At 24.1% G+C, this 16,176-nt stretch overlaps 4 protein-coding genes and 1 pseudogene across 5 annotated transcripts; 3 read left to right on the forward strand and 2 right to left on the reverse strand.

The window, feature by feature from the left end:
• The first annotated feature begins 1,551 nt into the window (after positions 1–1,551).
• LOC100749703 lies at positions 1,552–3,015 on the forward strand (annotated as a pseudogene).
• A 1,089-nt stretch (positions 3,016–4,104) lies between these two features.
• LOC100743244 (glucose-induced degradation protein 4 homolog) lies at positions 4,105–6,950 on the reverse strand. Its single transcript, XM_003485031.4, has 4 exons — positions 6,594–6,950; positions 5,880–6,047; positions 5,583–5,815; positions 4,105–5,363 (listed from the first exon to the last, which is right to left on the reverse strand). The coding sequence occupies exons 1-4, from the start codon at positions 6,738–6,740 to the stop codon at positions 5,300–5,302; spliced, it is 612 nt and encodes a 203-aa protein (XP_003485079.1). The 5' UTR covers positions 6,741–6,950; the 3' UTR covers positions 4,105–5,299.
• Positions 6,951–7,418: 468 nt separating this feature from the next.
• On the forward strand, positions 7,419–11,275 carry LOC100743366 (BTB/POZ domain-containing protein KCTD5). Of its 2 annotated transcripts, XM_003485032.3 has the most exons (4): positions 7,419–7,678; positions 8,044–8,340; positions 8,472–8,600; positions 9,712–11,275. In XM_003485032.3, the coding sequence occupies exons 1-4, from the start codon at positions 7,487–7,489 to the stop codon at positions 9,739–9,741; spliced, it is 648 nt and encodes a 215-aa protein (XP_003485080.1). In that variant the 5' UTR covers positions 7,419–7,486; the 3' UTR covers positions 9,742–11,275. The 2 variants fall into 2 exon arrangements, with proteins under 2 accessions (XP_003485080.1, XP_012243519.1); XM_012388096.3 differs by lacking the exon at positions 9,712–11,275 and having other exon boundaries at positions 8,472–8,699.
• Positions 11,276–12,003: 728 nt separating this feature from the next.
• Positions 12,004–13,252, reverse strand: LOC100743610 (ragulator complex protein LAMTOR2). The gene is made up of 3 exons (XM_003485034.4): positions 12,983–13,252; positions 12,606–12,768; positions 12,004–12,293 (listed from the first exon to the last, which is right to left on the reverse strand). The coding sequence occupies exons 1-3, from the start codon at positions 13,048–13,050 to the stop codon at positions 12,144–12,146; spliced, it is 381 nt and encodes a 126-aa protein (XP_003485082.1). The 5' UTR covers positions 13,051–13,252; the 3' UTR covers positions 12,004–12,143.
• Positions 13,253–13,444: 192 nt separating this feature from the next.
• LOC100749941 (queuine tRNA-ribosyltransferase catalytic subunit) lies at positions 13,445–16,102 on the forward strand. The gene is made up of 8 exons (XM_003485002.4): positions 13,445–13,842; positions 14,157–14,294; positions 14,478–14,567; positions 14,699–14,852; positions 14,934–15,066; positions 15,179–15,340; positions 15,412–15,580; positions 15,682–16,102. Exons 2-8 carry the CDS (start codon positions 14,160–14,162, stop codon positions 16,024–16,026), a joined length of 1,188 nt encoding a protein of 395 aa, XP_003485050.1. The 5' UTR covers positions 13,445–13,842; positions 14,157–14,159; the 3' UTR covers positions 16,027–16,102.
• Positions 16,103–16,176: the final 74 nt, after the last annotated feature.

The following is a 16,176-nucleotide window of genomic DNA, read 5'->3' on the forward strand; positions in this document are numbered from 1 at the left end:
TTTAAATATTTTAATATAATTATATATTATTTTATTTGTACAGTGTAAGTTTATAAAAATTATGTTGTGTATTGTGTAAATATAAAAGAACTCATTCATACTATACTCATATTTTGATAAATTTCACTATAGTAGATTACTATGATTTTTTAATATCAGTAATACAATAACAGCAATTCTAATCTAGCAAATTCTTTTCTTAACTTTCTGCTCTTAACAATTACTTTAAAAATTCCATGAAAAATAATTGTTATTATTAAACCATAGACATCTATCGTATGAAATTTATCAAACTGTGATAACGATTTATACGATAGTTTTTTTAAAGATTACATGATATCAAGAAAACATATAAGATGTATTTATACTGTGTAAAATTCAAATTAAATTATATGTGTATATAAAAGCAGCCATTATTAATTAATATATATGATATGATATGATATGATATGATATATACATATATAAACATAAACGAAGGAGGAGGGTTTCTTGCTTGTCCAGAGGAATATATTTAACGTATGTATATTATATGATACTTACAGAGTAATATTTGTGTTATTTTAAAATGAAATATGACATTACTTATTAACCTTTTACCAATTTATCTTTTTCTTGCTAATTTATGTCATCTTTTTAATTGTTAATACATATATTTTAACAAAAAGAGATACAATATAATGTAAAAGAGATCATTGATTTCATCATTGCTGTATATATATATCACTTTAAAAGTTTTCATAAATATTGAAATTGTGGAGAAAGTGTGTGTGTGAATAATTGAAATCAAGTAAAAAAGTTAGTTTCTTATTTGTTAAATATTATAAGAAGCTTGTTTATGTTTATATCTAATAAATAATTTTGTTATAAAATATAATGTGATATATATCACATATTTAAACACATTTCCATCTTAGTATTATGTTTTGTAATATTATAAAATGCATTATAAATGCAAAATACAAATTTCTTTCAACCTATTAATGAACATAGTAGAAGTAATTGCTTCTAAAAAAAATATTAATGCACTTGTGATGGTCACAAAATTGATAAGAATATAACATAATTTGACATTTAACTATCTTATATATAAACAAATATTTTTAAATCAGATCAAATGTAATATTGTGCTAATTTTGTCTCTAATCACAAAGAATTTTATATTATAATCGAATAAATAATCGAATATAATCGAATTAATTATACAACAAAAATACGACGATTTAAACAACAAATTATAATTAGAACCCTAAATTTTATATACTTTAGAATTAGATGACATTATATTTTATTATATTTTTTCCACGTATGTACAATATAACATAAAAATGATCTATTTTATAAAATTTAGATACTTGAAAATTGAATATGCTATATTTAAATGTAAGTAATATATTAGATAGTGTTTTAATTTTAGTTTAACATATAACTATAAAAAATACTTACAATTTTAGTTGATAATAAATAATAAATTGTTTTCTACTAAAAAAATAAGTTAAAAATTGTATTATACGTAATAATTTATTTATAGATATTCTCTGGGTAGTCATTATAAAATCAAATTTTGAATACATATTAATATCAATTTCCATTCAATAAATTTATATAAATGAAATAAAATTGCTTTATTGTTATGATGCATTTGACTATCCTTACACAGAGTATATCATTAAAAAATGTTCAATTGTTTGATAAAAGACTAATGCAATCTAAATTTATTTCAAGCATCTATTTTTATATTTTCCAGTTCTTCTTATATAAGCTTTGCAGACAGATTTAATCAATGTTTATTTAAGGAATATATTTGTATAATTAAAAGAAAAATTAGAGAGAAATGACAACAATTGATGATATATCTATGGTTGAAGACAATGCTTCCCTTCCCAGTAAAAGGAATCTCTGTGTTCCTCAACAGTTATCAGAAGTAAATGAATTATTAAAGTCAATCAATAGAAGACTGGAAGATTGTGCTTTAGAATGGCAAGCAGAGATTTCTCGCAAACAATGGAAAATTTTTAATTCTAATGGCACTGGAGTAACTTCATCTGAACGATCTCTATTAGCAAGAACATATTTTACAGAGAAAAATCTTGATGAAGCTTTCCAACATTTACTTTCTTGTAATAAGATCTTTTCAGAATATTTAAAAAATTTTATTGGTAAGTAAATTAAATATAAGTATTTATATGTTTATTAATAAATGCTAATAACAATATGTTATCAAAATTTAAGCTATTATAATAATCTATTATTAGATCTTTTACAAGATGAAGTATCTGTTTCAAATGTCAAAGAAACATGTGATGTACAAAATCAATGTTTTAATAAAAAAAAAAGTTGCAAAGTATTGGATATCAGTAATAGAGGACCAACACAACTTTCTCCACTTTTAAATGGGGAAGAAGTTCAAGATTATATTGATAACATATTAACAGTCCAGAATTCATTTACTGATGTGGTAAAAGCTAAAATTAACTTTGATACAAAATTTTTGGGGTTTGAAGCTGTATTACATAAAGCTACATCTACATCAACTGATGCAGTTTGCCTTTGTCAATATTGTTCTAGTATTATGGTAATATATTTCACCTGTATTATATTTTACTATTGTTATAATAATATACCTATATATTCAATTGCATATTTTAGCAAGCTACACATGGTACACACAGAAAATTAAGAAGTGTAACTCTTAATCAAAGAAATCGAACAGTTGCAAAACCTAAACGCCTAATTAAATCTAAAAGAACATTATCCAAAAAGAAAAAAAAAGAAAAATCATCCACAGTAGTTGATAAAATCAACGATCAATTACCACTTGAAACACATACAGGAATCTGTTAATACAATTTTGTTATATTGTACTTATTTCCAATTAATCATTAAATTTTTGTTAATTTTTGTGGATATGAAGAATTTAAACTAAACAGTAACATATACATCCAAAAAGATAATTTCCATAATTTACTAGAGGAATTCATTTATTATCTTTTACATTATTAGTACATTTCATTTTAATGTTAAAATTTTCCTAAATGATAAATAATCACTAAGCGATTCACTATTTCTAATTTTGAAAGCTTTATTAACTTTTAATTAAACCATTGGAAAATTTAAACATTAAAGTGATTTGTATCAATTTTATATACTTCTTATAACTTACAGTTTTGTTTCTATATTAAAAATATCATATAATAGTTTTAATAGATATATTATATTTAATAAGCAATTTACAATACAACAAGGATCTATACACTTTTATGCTTAATTTTGTAATAATGAATTAATACTTTATCATTTGTTTTAATATTAAAGTAATTACAATATACATGAATTCAGAAGAAGCATTAAACTCTACTTGTTGCAACAAATGCTGTTAATATTATGTAAATATCATTTTATTAAACATGTACATGGGTATTTAAAATTCTATTTTTTAAATATTCGTCATAGTACGCCATTAACTGCTAATATCGTTTTGTCTTATTTGCTAATATGCTAATTTGGAAGAAAATATATTGTACAAAAATGTTTTTGATTTTACATATATATTACATAAAAATATTACAATAATTTGCCAAATAAGGTATATGACTTTATATATTACATTTTCCAAATTTTGCAAGTTGATATTTCAAATAACATTTTTTTTAAATTAGCAATTTATAAATAAATGTTAATAAGAGATACTTATAGAAGTTACAAACATTTATTGTTACAAACTTCTACCAAATGAATGATTAATTTTTAGTTATATTTAGTTATATTGAAATTAACAGCAGCAGAAATGTATTAATGAATACAATAAAGATATTTTAATACAAGTTACACATAATTTTTAGATATTTTATCTTGGAGTAAATATGTCTCTATCCTACATTCTAAATAACGAATAAATCTAGATTCTAGGTAGTAGACAAGTTTTACTATTTTGGTAACATTAAAATTTTTTTAGTAATCGTTAAAAGAATAAATTTTACATTCGTAAAAAGAGATTCAAAATTAATAGTATTTAGTTTTTAGTAACTTACTAAATAAATACATCAGTTTAAATTAGCCTAATCAATGCAATGAACCATTATAATGTCCTATGTCTATAACAGATTCAATATTTCATTAACATTACATTATGATTTCTATGAACAGCCAACTTGTATCAAATTTCTTCTTCCATTAATATTATGAATATCCATAAAAGGTTTCTTGTTCACTTGGCTCATTAAAATTGTACCACTACAGGGGAATCTTATGAGGAAAGACTTTCTTTATTTGGTATGTTCCTGTGACTGAGAATTTATTAGCTGTATTGAACATACAAAACAGAATTAATGAGTAAATCAACTGACTCATATGGATAGAGTAAGAAAATCCTTCCTAATAAAATTCTCCTTAAGTGGAGTGATTAATCTGAGTTTACCATTTATTTAATCTGTATCATGCTGATACAAGAGAATAATATCAGCATGAAATTTTGACATCTTAAGATAATATTAAAATTACTTTCATGTTCCAGTTTGATTTTTTTTACTACATTCACTTCAATCCATTCAGTCACCACCGTTATTTCAGTTGAGGCAAACAGATCTCATAAATATATGAATGAGTAATAATATAAGTAAACCTTAAATTTCTACAAATCTATGCAGTCATTACATCATATAAGTAACTCAAATATAAGTATATGCTTTTAATACATTGCCACAAGATTTTTTTATTTCATGTTTTCAAATATATAATTTACTAGAGATTTTTTATAATATGCGTGTATTATTCATTGAACTTAAACAAAAAAACAAAACCCTATTCATACTATAGGGTAAATTTGATTATATATAATGCTAATAAATGATATTACAATATTATAATAGATAAAAATACCAAATAATTAACAACATTTTAATTGACAAAAAACATCAATTAATTTATTTCGATAAAACATCTTACAATGAATATTAATAATAACTAATTTATAATCAAGCGTATCAATGACTGCAATCCTTGTCACTTTTTCAATTATGACCTTTCTTTTACGAAATCTCTCTAATATTTATATAAAGTAAATATATAATATGCACCATATATATTATGTACTACTATTTAAAAAAGAACCTAAGAAATACCTTATTGAAGTAGTTTATATATATTCTTTCAAGTACTTTACTTTTAACATAAACAATTTAAAAGTTGTTGGTTATTCAAATCGATTGAAACTACTTCAAAGATTGATTTTTATGAGATCTGTAAGCTAAGAGAGGCAAAATATGAATTTCGAGAGATAAATGTGCGAAAGTCATTGATTTCACCTGAACTCGTAGATTTGTATGCTATGTTCTGGGACGTGTTTCAAATTTAAAGATTGATACCTAAAATAATACAAGTATGAAAGAAGAACAATTTTTTTAACATAATTTTCTATCACATACAAATATTAATTTCTTAATGGAAAATGTATAGAATTAAACTAAAATATTACTTATAATTGTAAAGGTTTGTAGTAAGTAAAGTTTAGGATAGAGGGAAAGAGGGGCAGGTGGAAGAGAATGTATTTTGTTACATTATATAAATATATCAAATAATATTACCACTCTGAACTACGATGATAATAAAAGCCTTCAATAGTAGCAGCAGATTTTTGAAAGCAAATATAGTAAAATCCTGCAAATGAGGCACCGTTGATATCTTTTATAGTATGATCAGGAACTAAAAAATGTTCCTTCCACCTCATAAAAACAAAATCAGTTCCCTTTAAAGCCTCGTAATCAAATGTGTCTGAATTAAATGTTTTGGCATACTGGCGAAAAGATTCAAATTTACTCTATAATTTAAAAAAATGGATTAGACTTCTGTTAAAATAAAAAAATATGCAATAAAATACAAACCCAATGTTTTCTATCAACATCTTCATCTGCATCCCATTTACGAGTTAAAAATGGATATTTCTTTGATATAATTTCACCATCAAAGAATGTAGTTAAAGTAGGAAATTCTTCCGTAAGACCCTTAATTTTTAAATAGCCACATAAATAGCTGTTTTCTTCATCTACGTGCTGTAATAGAAAAATCCTTATAAAATAATAGTTTGTACATGTATGTGTGTTATATTTTATTTGTAAAATAAAAGAAATATGCTACAAAAGATACATTACATACATTTTAAAATATATAACTTGTATATATATATTTATACATATACTCATTCTTTGTAAACATTACAACTAAAATTTTGAGTTCAATCAATATCTATTACTCAAGTGCTATCTACAAATTACCGTTTTATTATATATTTTCATTTTCATAAATTTATTCTAATAAAATAACATTACCTGTCAAACAAAATTACGGATTCTATATTGCCAAGATATTTATAAATAAGCTAAGAAGTATAAGGAAAATTTTTTTAAATTCTCGTAATAGATCATTTTAAATTCAGAACTATTTGGATATGTAAACAACATAGTTAACTAAACTAAGATTGTAAAATATTTAAAGGATAAAAGGCGTATAATCAATCATTACGCAGTAGACAGATGTCAAAGGTGTAATAGAAATTTGAGATATTTGTGGCGCAATTTCCAGAAAGGGGGAGAACTAACCTGCAAAACTACTTCTACGTCGTAACTGTTGCCTTTAGACTTTTGAGAACCTTGAAATCGTGAACCGTTGTAGAGTAAAGATTTTGTGACACCCGGCTGCTTTGAGTTTGCGGGCGGTGGTGGTACTACGTCAACTTTCACCGGCATTCTCGGCTCAAGTGAACGTTCTTAAAATTTGCCCTCCTTGGGCGACAATTCCTTCATCACAAAACTCTCGCAATGACTGCCGGTAATTTTCAGGACGTAGATGTATTTATGCAAAGCCTCGAACCCAGACACACCCCCGGCCGTAATTTTTACGCGAACGTTCAATTCGACGTCCCTTAAAAAGATCTTACTTTTCCATATGAGTATGGAATTTTAATTATTTTTAATAAATATCAAAGATAACCGTTCACTAACAAAACAAAAACTAATATTTTCACTTGTTTCGTCAACTTGCACGTATCATGTCCAACAAAATTTAGTTCTATTTTGCCGGATGTATAGATACTTACATGTTACTTATCAACAATTTAAATATTAGATTTCTTTTATTCATTTAAATCTTATACTTATACCATTGATTACATTAATATCTGTGTGCTACTACCTTATAAAATATACGTACCAGAATTTGTATTTCCAATAAATATAAAGAAATTATTATTTATGTTTATTTTTCATAAACAATGATTCTAATTTGCTTTCCCGCCATAAAATAACAATTTTGATAGTGATATTATATATTAAATAGTAGCAAAATGTATTAACAATTCAAACAAAATATTTAAATTTGATCTGAAAAAATAGTTTAATGCCACTTTCAATTTCGTGAGCTTAATATTAAGACACTGATTTGATTATGTCACAGAAATCTATGAGCTGAAAGTTGCGTGTGTTTCAAAGCAAATATGGAGGATTTCAGTGACACGAATTCGCACGAAATGACAGAAAATCATGTTCAAAAACGGTGTAATAATCAGTGGGTTCGATTAAATGTTGGTGGTACATATTTTTTAACGGCGAAGACTACTTTAGCTAGAGACCCCAATTCATTTCTCTATCGATTGTGTCAGGAAGATTCTGACCTTATCTCAGACAGGGTTAGTTGATGTTTTTAAATAACCGCGAATTTTAAAACATTGTCAAAAATTGTTAAATATTTTCATCTATATGAATATTTTTTGTGTAATTAATAAGAATATTTTATATAAATCAATTTAGGTAATTATTTTTATAAACCTTTTACGTTAAAAGATATATAAACTTGAGTGACATAGCAAATTTTGTTTATTTTCTAATATGATATGTAGCATATGTGTCATTATATTGAAATAATTATACATTAATAATTCATAATGTATATAAATATTAGTATGAAATCATAATTTGTAATTTTACACGAATTATGTATTGTTATAAAATATGTATCATTTATGAAAAATTATTTGTATATTTCATTGTACAGGATGAAACTGGAGCATATTTAATAGATCGTGACCCAACATATTTTAGTCCTGTTTTAAATTACTTACGTCATGGGAAATTGGTTATTAATAAAGATTTAACAGAAGAAGGTGTCTTAGAAGAAGCAGAATTTTATAATATTACAGAACTCATTCGGCTAGTGAAAGAAAGAATTATCTTAAGAGATACCAGACCATTAAGAGATTCAAAGAAACATGTTTATAGAGTCATTCAGTGTCATGAAGATGAATTAACTCAAATGGTATCAACAATGTCTGATGGATGGAAATTTGAGCAGGTATTTTATATGTAAAATTAAATATATTTTTATTTGATATATTAGTGTTTTATCCTTTTTAACATACATTAATAATACAAGAACAAATAACATGCATTGTTAAATTAAAATTATACTCTTATTTATTTTAGTTAATCAATATAGGATCTCAGTATAATTATGGAAATAACGATCATGCTGAATTTTTATGTGTGGTCAGTCGAGAATATGGAGCCAGTCAACTCAATAGTAAGGAACAAGAATCAACGGATCGTGTTAAGGTATCATTATTGCATTCAAAATTCTTATGTCACTCTTTTAACCAAAGCAATTATACATAATCTTTGTTCATAATTTTATTAAATAATTATGTTACTTTCTTTCTATTTCTTATTTATTTTGTCATAATTGTAACATGAAATCGTATTACTAATGTCAACAGTTATGTTTATATTTTATTACTAAAGATTATAATTAATAAAAAATTGGAATACATATAAATAAAATATGGAATTATACCATTTCAAAAAAAGCGTTTATAGTTAGGAAATTTTTATAGTTTTATGTAAATGAAGTCACATATATTTAAATCTCTATTTATAAATCTTTTAACTAATTAGGCACACATTATGAATACTTTGTTTTATGATGCAAGATAATATAAAAGTACCTTATAGTTGGTATTAAATATATGCTACTAAGTTTTATAAAAAACATTTTATATTGTTTTTATATAAAAATTAAAAATATTTATAGATTTATCCTTTTTTATGACTTAAATTTATTTAAATTATAATATAATACTAATTAATTATTTATATTTTTCTTCTCAAAACATATATCATTAATTCAGGGGCCAATTTGCATGAGCATGTTCTGCCTCTGATATTTGCTGTATGTATTACATCATGGTTTTTTTGTACTGCATGCTGTACACTAAATAAAGAATTTTTTCTTTTATTGGTTTGGTTACTTTCTACCCTGTTGTCCTGCAACATTTATTAATGCATGTGTTTGAATTATATTTTGAAAGTATTATATTTACAATAGAAATTTTTTAAATTGAAAGCTTTTATAATATACATTGAATTTATAGTACAATATTTTTAATAATTAAATAATATACAAAATCAGTTCATATAATAAGGTTTCATTTATTATTACTCTATTGTATATTCATCAAAATATTTTCTTCAAAATATGAAGATATTGTGTTATTATAATTTATACAACAAAATGCAGAGGCTGAACAATGCTAAAAATAAATGACATTCGCATATTTTACTTAAGATTTTACATTCATATTTATATTTTTTTTCAATGGAATATAATTTTTAATATGAACCTCATAATATAATCTTACTAAGCTTGAATCATTAAATTATATTTTAGGTTCTGCAGCAGAAGGGTTCTCGCATGTAATCTCTAAATCCGTCCTTTTCTTTTCTTGCTTCATTTAATTAAATCAACTGTGCAGCAACAAGATGAAGACTGTTTTTATTTCTACATGTAAAAGTTTAAGTTCACACAAGATCTTCATTGCTTCATTTTTCATGTACAGTGATAATAACAAAAAAGAAAATACAAAGGTATAATACCTTTTGTAGATACATAGTTATTATGCAACAACACAAGGTGAAGCTTTAAAAACCGAAAGTATCACACATTAATAAGTGAATCATTTTATCTTTTCCAATCATAATTTTAATTTATCAAACATTTAACAAGAATGAATATGGATTGTAGTGATAGAAATAGTGCTTAATCATTCCATAAGGGATCATACATTTTATAATGAAAGAAATTAATACTGAAGTAAAACTTTTTATCCCACTTATAATCTGTGACACTCTCCTTTTAAAAAAGAATGTACCAAAAAATATTAATACATATATACACGCAATCACTAATATTAATATGCTATGAAAAGAAATTGTTATTTAGTAATGTTTTAGTTCACTAAATAGTTTAAAAGACAATAGCATTCATAAAGGCAATCTTTTTCATACAAATTTCTACAATGAATATAAATACTCTCTAGTAATAAATAGTTTATCTTTTTGTAACAAGTTGTATAAAAATAATTTTTTTTCTAATCGTATCTTTGTCATAATATTATCTAAATTACTTACCTTCGCACTGCCGCTATAAAACATAAAATAATATTTGTATATTTAGCATGATACTTTTGATTATCAAATACAAAGTTATAACTACAAATGTAAAACTAATTTTGAGATGTAATAACGTGGATGAAAAAAAAGAATGAATGTAATTTTTAACAAAAGCAATTTATTATATCGTTTATTGATATACGATAATATATAGCGAAAAGATTTGAATACAAAAGTTTAAACCATATGAAACATTTAAAAAAAGCTGAATAATTCTCAGTTACTTAAGTATTATTTTCTATATGCATATAATTTCTATTTCATAATACTTCATTTAATGCAAAGCAATTAGGAAGGTAGACTGTAAAATTATGTATGTATAAAAGATACATATTATTTTATTTTCCTCTTCTTTTATTTACAGTGCATCTACTTTGTTTAGATAAGAGTTTCCATTTTTATATATATTTAAGACTACAACAAATCTCTATTATATAATTATAGAATTAAAAACACTTTATAATAGGCATTAACATAAGCTGTCAATTGTTGAAGGCCTATTAAAGAAGTGTTGTAGACAATATACTTGTATTTAAAAGCATTATTCATGAGAAGAAACTTACACGTAGCACTAAATTGTTATAGGTATTGTTAGAATTATGTTATATATGATATATAATAAATTGTATATTATATATACACATATACAATAATTTCATAAAAAAATTTTTTTCTAAACATATATAAAATAATTTAGTGATATTATTAGTTAATTACGATTCACATTCACAATATGTCACTTGGTAAACATTAATACATGAAAATTTAATTATATAGTTTACAATAAGAAACGTAACAATATGAACACTTATAATGAAAATTTATTGTTTGGCTAGTAATTATTATTTTATGTACTCAAAATAACAGGAAAATTTTAGGACCAATGTTAGTCATTTTGTGCAATGTATAATGTAATTCAGTGAACTTGTGTTTAACTTGTATGATTAATCTAATTGATATTAGAATTATCATATTATACATAGGTATATATAACTCTATATGTAAAAGAGTTTGTACTTTCATAGATATATTTCTAAGTCTATTAAATGTTTGATGTTTATTGTTAGAAAAGAAAGTAATATTTATATGCATCAAAAGTAAGTTTTAATACCAATAAATATTTCAAATTACATAGAAAAAGATTATAGGAGGAAGTATATAAATGCAAATGAAATAAATAAAATTTATAACATACAAATTGTGGATTTAAAATAAAAGCAATTCTATTTATAAAGGACATATACATCTATTAATTATTTTTAACATTACATATGTTTATTAATGTATATGAATATATGAATTTAATATTTAATTTCTAAATTTTTTTAAAGATTGTCTATGTAGATATTTTACATTATTAAAAAATATATGACATATTTCATCGATTACAATAAAATTTAAAACTTCATTTCTATGAAGTTCACAAGAATATTTTTAAAAATGCTACTAACACTTGATTTCAAAGCTAGATTTATTTTCTAAGGGTATCACATTTTTATAAATTTTAATATATAAATGATTACATAAGTGTTTTATTAATTGAAAATATATTATTTACAAGACAGTACCAAGTATCTTTACAATAAATTATAAACATTAAAATATAAAACTAAATTTTACAACACAATTGGGTATATGTTTAAACATTGATTAAGGCATATTTGCTATTGTTTTTAGTGGTTGATCAAGGTATCTTGCTAAAGCTTGTGCTTTTTCTCTTAGTAAACCAAATCCCACATTTTCTTTTGCATACAAACATAACAACAAATTAGCGACTTCGGTAATAACGACTTTGCCCTCCTAAAAGAAAATGTTTCATTAAAAAACATGTTACAAATGTATTATTTCAATATATATATATAAAACATATAACCGTATGTTGTTTACAACTTTTCATTAATATGCAACTGAAATTTCTGAACAATAATTTGCAATAAAAACTAGTAACTATATACATATTATTTTACTAAAAATATTTTTGCAGTACATTGCAAATATTTTTATTTGTAATTAATTCGTATAAGATATTAATAAAGCCATTTAATTGCATAGAATTTAAGTATTATATAATTAATTACTTGATAATCAAATCTATTAATATTTGATCATTACCACACAATCCATTAATACGAATTGCAATTCATCTTCCTTAAATGCATTTCGTCCATTTTTTTCATAAGCCGACCAAATATTACTTGTAATAGCAGCAGTTACTCTTGCATCTTTATCGCCATAACCACTGTAAGCTAATAAACCACCATCTCTATTTAATAATCTGAAATATATTTTCATTTGAAATATTTGATCACAAACTTTTGTTTTCCTAATTACAATAACGATAAGAAAAATATGTAAATTTATATATGTGATTTCACTTGCATGTTTATTAATATTTATATATCTTATAACATTATATAGTTATTGGATTATATTTAAAAAAACATGCATATAAATCGTGCTTAATTTAACGAAAGAAATATTTTACTTACAATGTATTTTCTACGCCGCCGGTATTAGCTTGACTAAGTACTTGTGTTAATGCTTTTGGTTTCAACATAGTTTCACAAGTAATACAAATTTCTCTTTCTTGTTATCTTCTTTAAATTACTCTCATTAAACTTTATCGTGAACCTGATATAAAACACCAACAAGGTATGAGCATTATTTTTTAATACTTGTATTCTATAAAACAAAGGATAATATCTCTAGGACAAAAAATGTAGAACACAAATTGTAGGATACCAATTTTTCACTAGAGAAAATTAAATTTCTAGCATATGGACTTTTTATAATCTGTAACTATCGTATGAAAACATGTTTTAATATTGATAAGGGTACAAAATAAATATTGTTATTCTATTTTAACGCATTGTAATCAAAGACTACACTGATGATGTGATATTTACAACAAGCAGAAGTTCTGCGACAGTGTTGCTATTATGGACTTACTTTATATATTTAAATTGGTAATAGTGAGCAATTTGGTCAGTATTTCCAATTTCTTTCTCAAACTTTGATATTGTTAAAAGGCCTGCTTAAATAAACAAAATATCACGAAAAAAAATATTGCAATCAATTATACATATTTGTAATTTTACTTCAGAGCTAAACCTAAATCTAACCTCAATCTAGGAAAAGCCCTAGAAAATTTCATTTTTATTTTGCAATGTAATGTATAAACATTTTACTATTAGCTACTATTACATGTGGGCATATTTACATAATCGCAAAAGTAAGATAAATAGCACTGAAATGTGTTCCTTGTACAAAAGTACTTAACGTAGTTAAAAGATGATAATAAATATTATCGTAAGGAAATTGTAGAGTAGATTAATATTACACATGGAAAGTAAGTTGATGAATACTGATATATAATAAATATACATATATATATATATATAAACGAGTCTTTGAACTGGAATTTTACAGCTATAGTTTATAGTTCAAAGTAAAGGATATTAAGTAATATTGAACAACTTTAGAATTATATATAACACATTTAGAATTACAATAAAACAAATTAAATTATGTTTGATACAATAAGTTATTATTATTATTGTAAATTGTGATATAAGCGACAGTTTTATAAACATTTTATTAATTATGTATGTATATGAAACAAAATACATTATTGACATTATTTGCTAAATTATTAAACTGAAGAAAATGTTACAACAACGAAAATCACCACTACTTTTCGAAATATTTTACGAATGTCAAACTACAAAAGCTAGAACTAGTAGGATGACTCTCATTCATCATCATGTGGATACACCAGTATTTATGCCAGTAGGTACACAGGTAAGTTAAATATAATTAAAAAAAAGAGATTAATGTTTTATGACATTGCAAATCATATTTGGCATATCATTAAACTTGTAATAAGATTTAATTGTTTATTACTAGTCTATTACTTACAGACATATTATAGATATATATAAATCAGTCACATTATACATTTTAATAGCAATATTAATGTTTTAGGGTACTTTAAAAGGCATATTACCTCAACAATTAGAACAATTGAATTGTCAAATTATACTTGGAAATACATATCATCTTGGAACAAGACCTGTATGTAATATATATAAATATATAAAGCATAAAGCTTTTCTTTAATATTTCTTCAAGTTATAAAATAATTGAGTTACTTATATTCAAATAAAGTGAACAAATATGTTATTGATAAAAATTGGATTTTGTAGGGTCTTAATATAATGCAGAAAGCTGGTGGTTTACATAACTTTATGAATTGGAAAAGAGCATTATTAACAGATTCTGGTGGTTTTCAAATGGTATCGTTACTAGAACTTGCTAAAATTACGGAAGAAGGTGTCAAGTTTAAATCACCATATAATGGTAATCATTGTATAAGAACAATATGTACTTATATTGTATTATGTAAAAATACAAATAAAATACTTTAATATTACTTTACAGGAACAGATTGCATGTTGACACCTGAACATTCTATACAAATACAAAACATAATAGGAGCAGATATAATTATGCAACTTGATGATGTTGTTAAAACTACATTAACAGGACCAAGAGTAGAAGAAGCAATGCATAGGTAAAATTGCACTTATATATATAATTTATAAATAATATTATTGCATTTACGTATATAATATATTATTAATTCCTATCAAAATAATTTTTAATACTCAATATATTATTTACAGAACAACTAGATGGTTAGATAGATGTTTAAAAGCACATCAGAGATCAAATGCGCAAAGTATATTTCCAATTGTACAAGGAGGTCTTGATCCTAAACTTAGATCAGAATGTGCAAATCAATTAATTAAACGTGAAGTGAATGGCTATGCTGTAGGTGGATTAAGGTAAAATATTAATTTAGATGGATTAATTTAGGGAAAGAGAAAGATTATTTTATGATTAATAATATTTCTAGTGGTGGAGAATCTAAAGATGATTTTTGGAGAATGGTACACCTTACTACAAATATACTTCCAAAAACTAAACCACGTTATTTAATGGGTGTTGGATTTGCTATTGATTTAGTTATTTGTTGTGCTTTGGGAATAGATATGTTTGACTGTGTATTTCCTACAAGAACAGCGGTAATTAATTACGGATAATGTGTTTGAATTAAAGAAGGATATACACAAAGTGCAACAAGCTGGTAAAATGAAATCTATTAATGCATATATTACTTTTTTAGAGGTTTGGTTGTGCTTTGGTACGTACTGGTCAATTAAATTTAAAACAAGTTCAATATCGTAAAGATATGAGGCCAATAGATGAATCGTGTGAATGTAGTACATGCAAAACATACACACGTGCTTATCTTCATCATATTGTAACGGTAGAAACAGTTGCATGTCATTTGCTATCTGTTCATAATATTGCATTCCAAATGAAATTGATGAAAGATATTAGACAAAGTATCCAAGAACAAAGATTCCCAGAATTTATACAGCAATTCATGTTAGATTTGTTTCCAAACAAGGAATATCCCCCATGGATAGTTAATGCATTGGAAGCTGTTAATGTTACATTATTATAGTAATAATTATTATTTATTTTCATAATAAAATATGTCTTGTATAATTTTTTAATGTCCTTTATAGAAATAAATGTTTGAAAATTTTATATATTTTATAGTAATTGATTTCAACTATTAATAATACTAAGGTATGTAAATTATCATTTATAT

The sequence above is a fragment of the Bombus impatiens genome, unplaced genomic scaffold (assembly GCF_000188095.3).
Source record: "Bombus impatiens unplaced genomic scaffold, BIMP_2.2 scf_0033, whole genome shotgun sequence".
Lineage (NCBI taxonomy): Eukaryota > Metazoa > Arthropoda > Insecta > Hymenoptera > Apidae > Bombus > Bombus impatiens.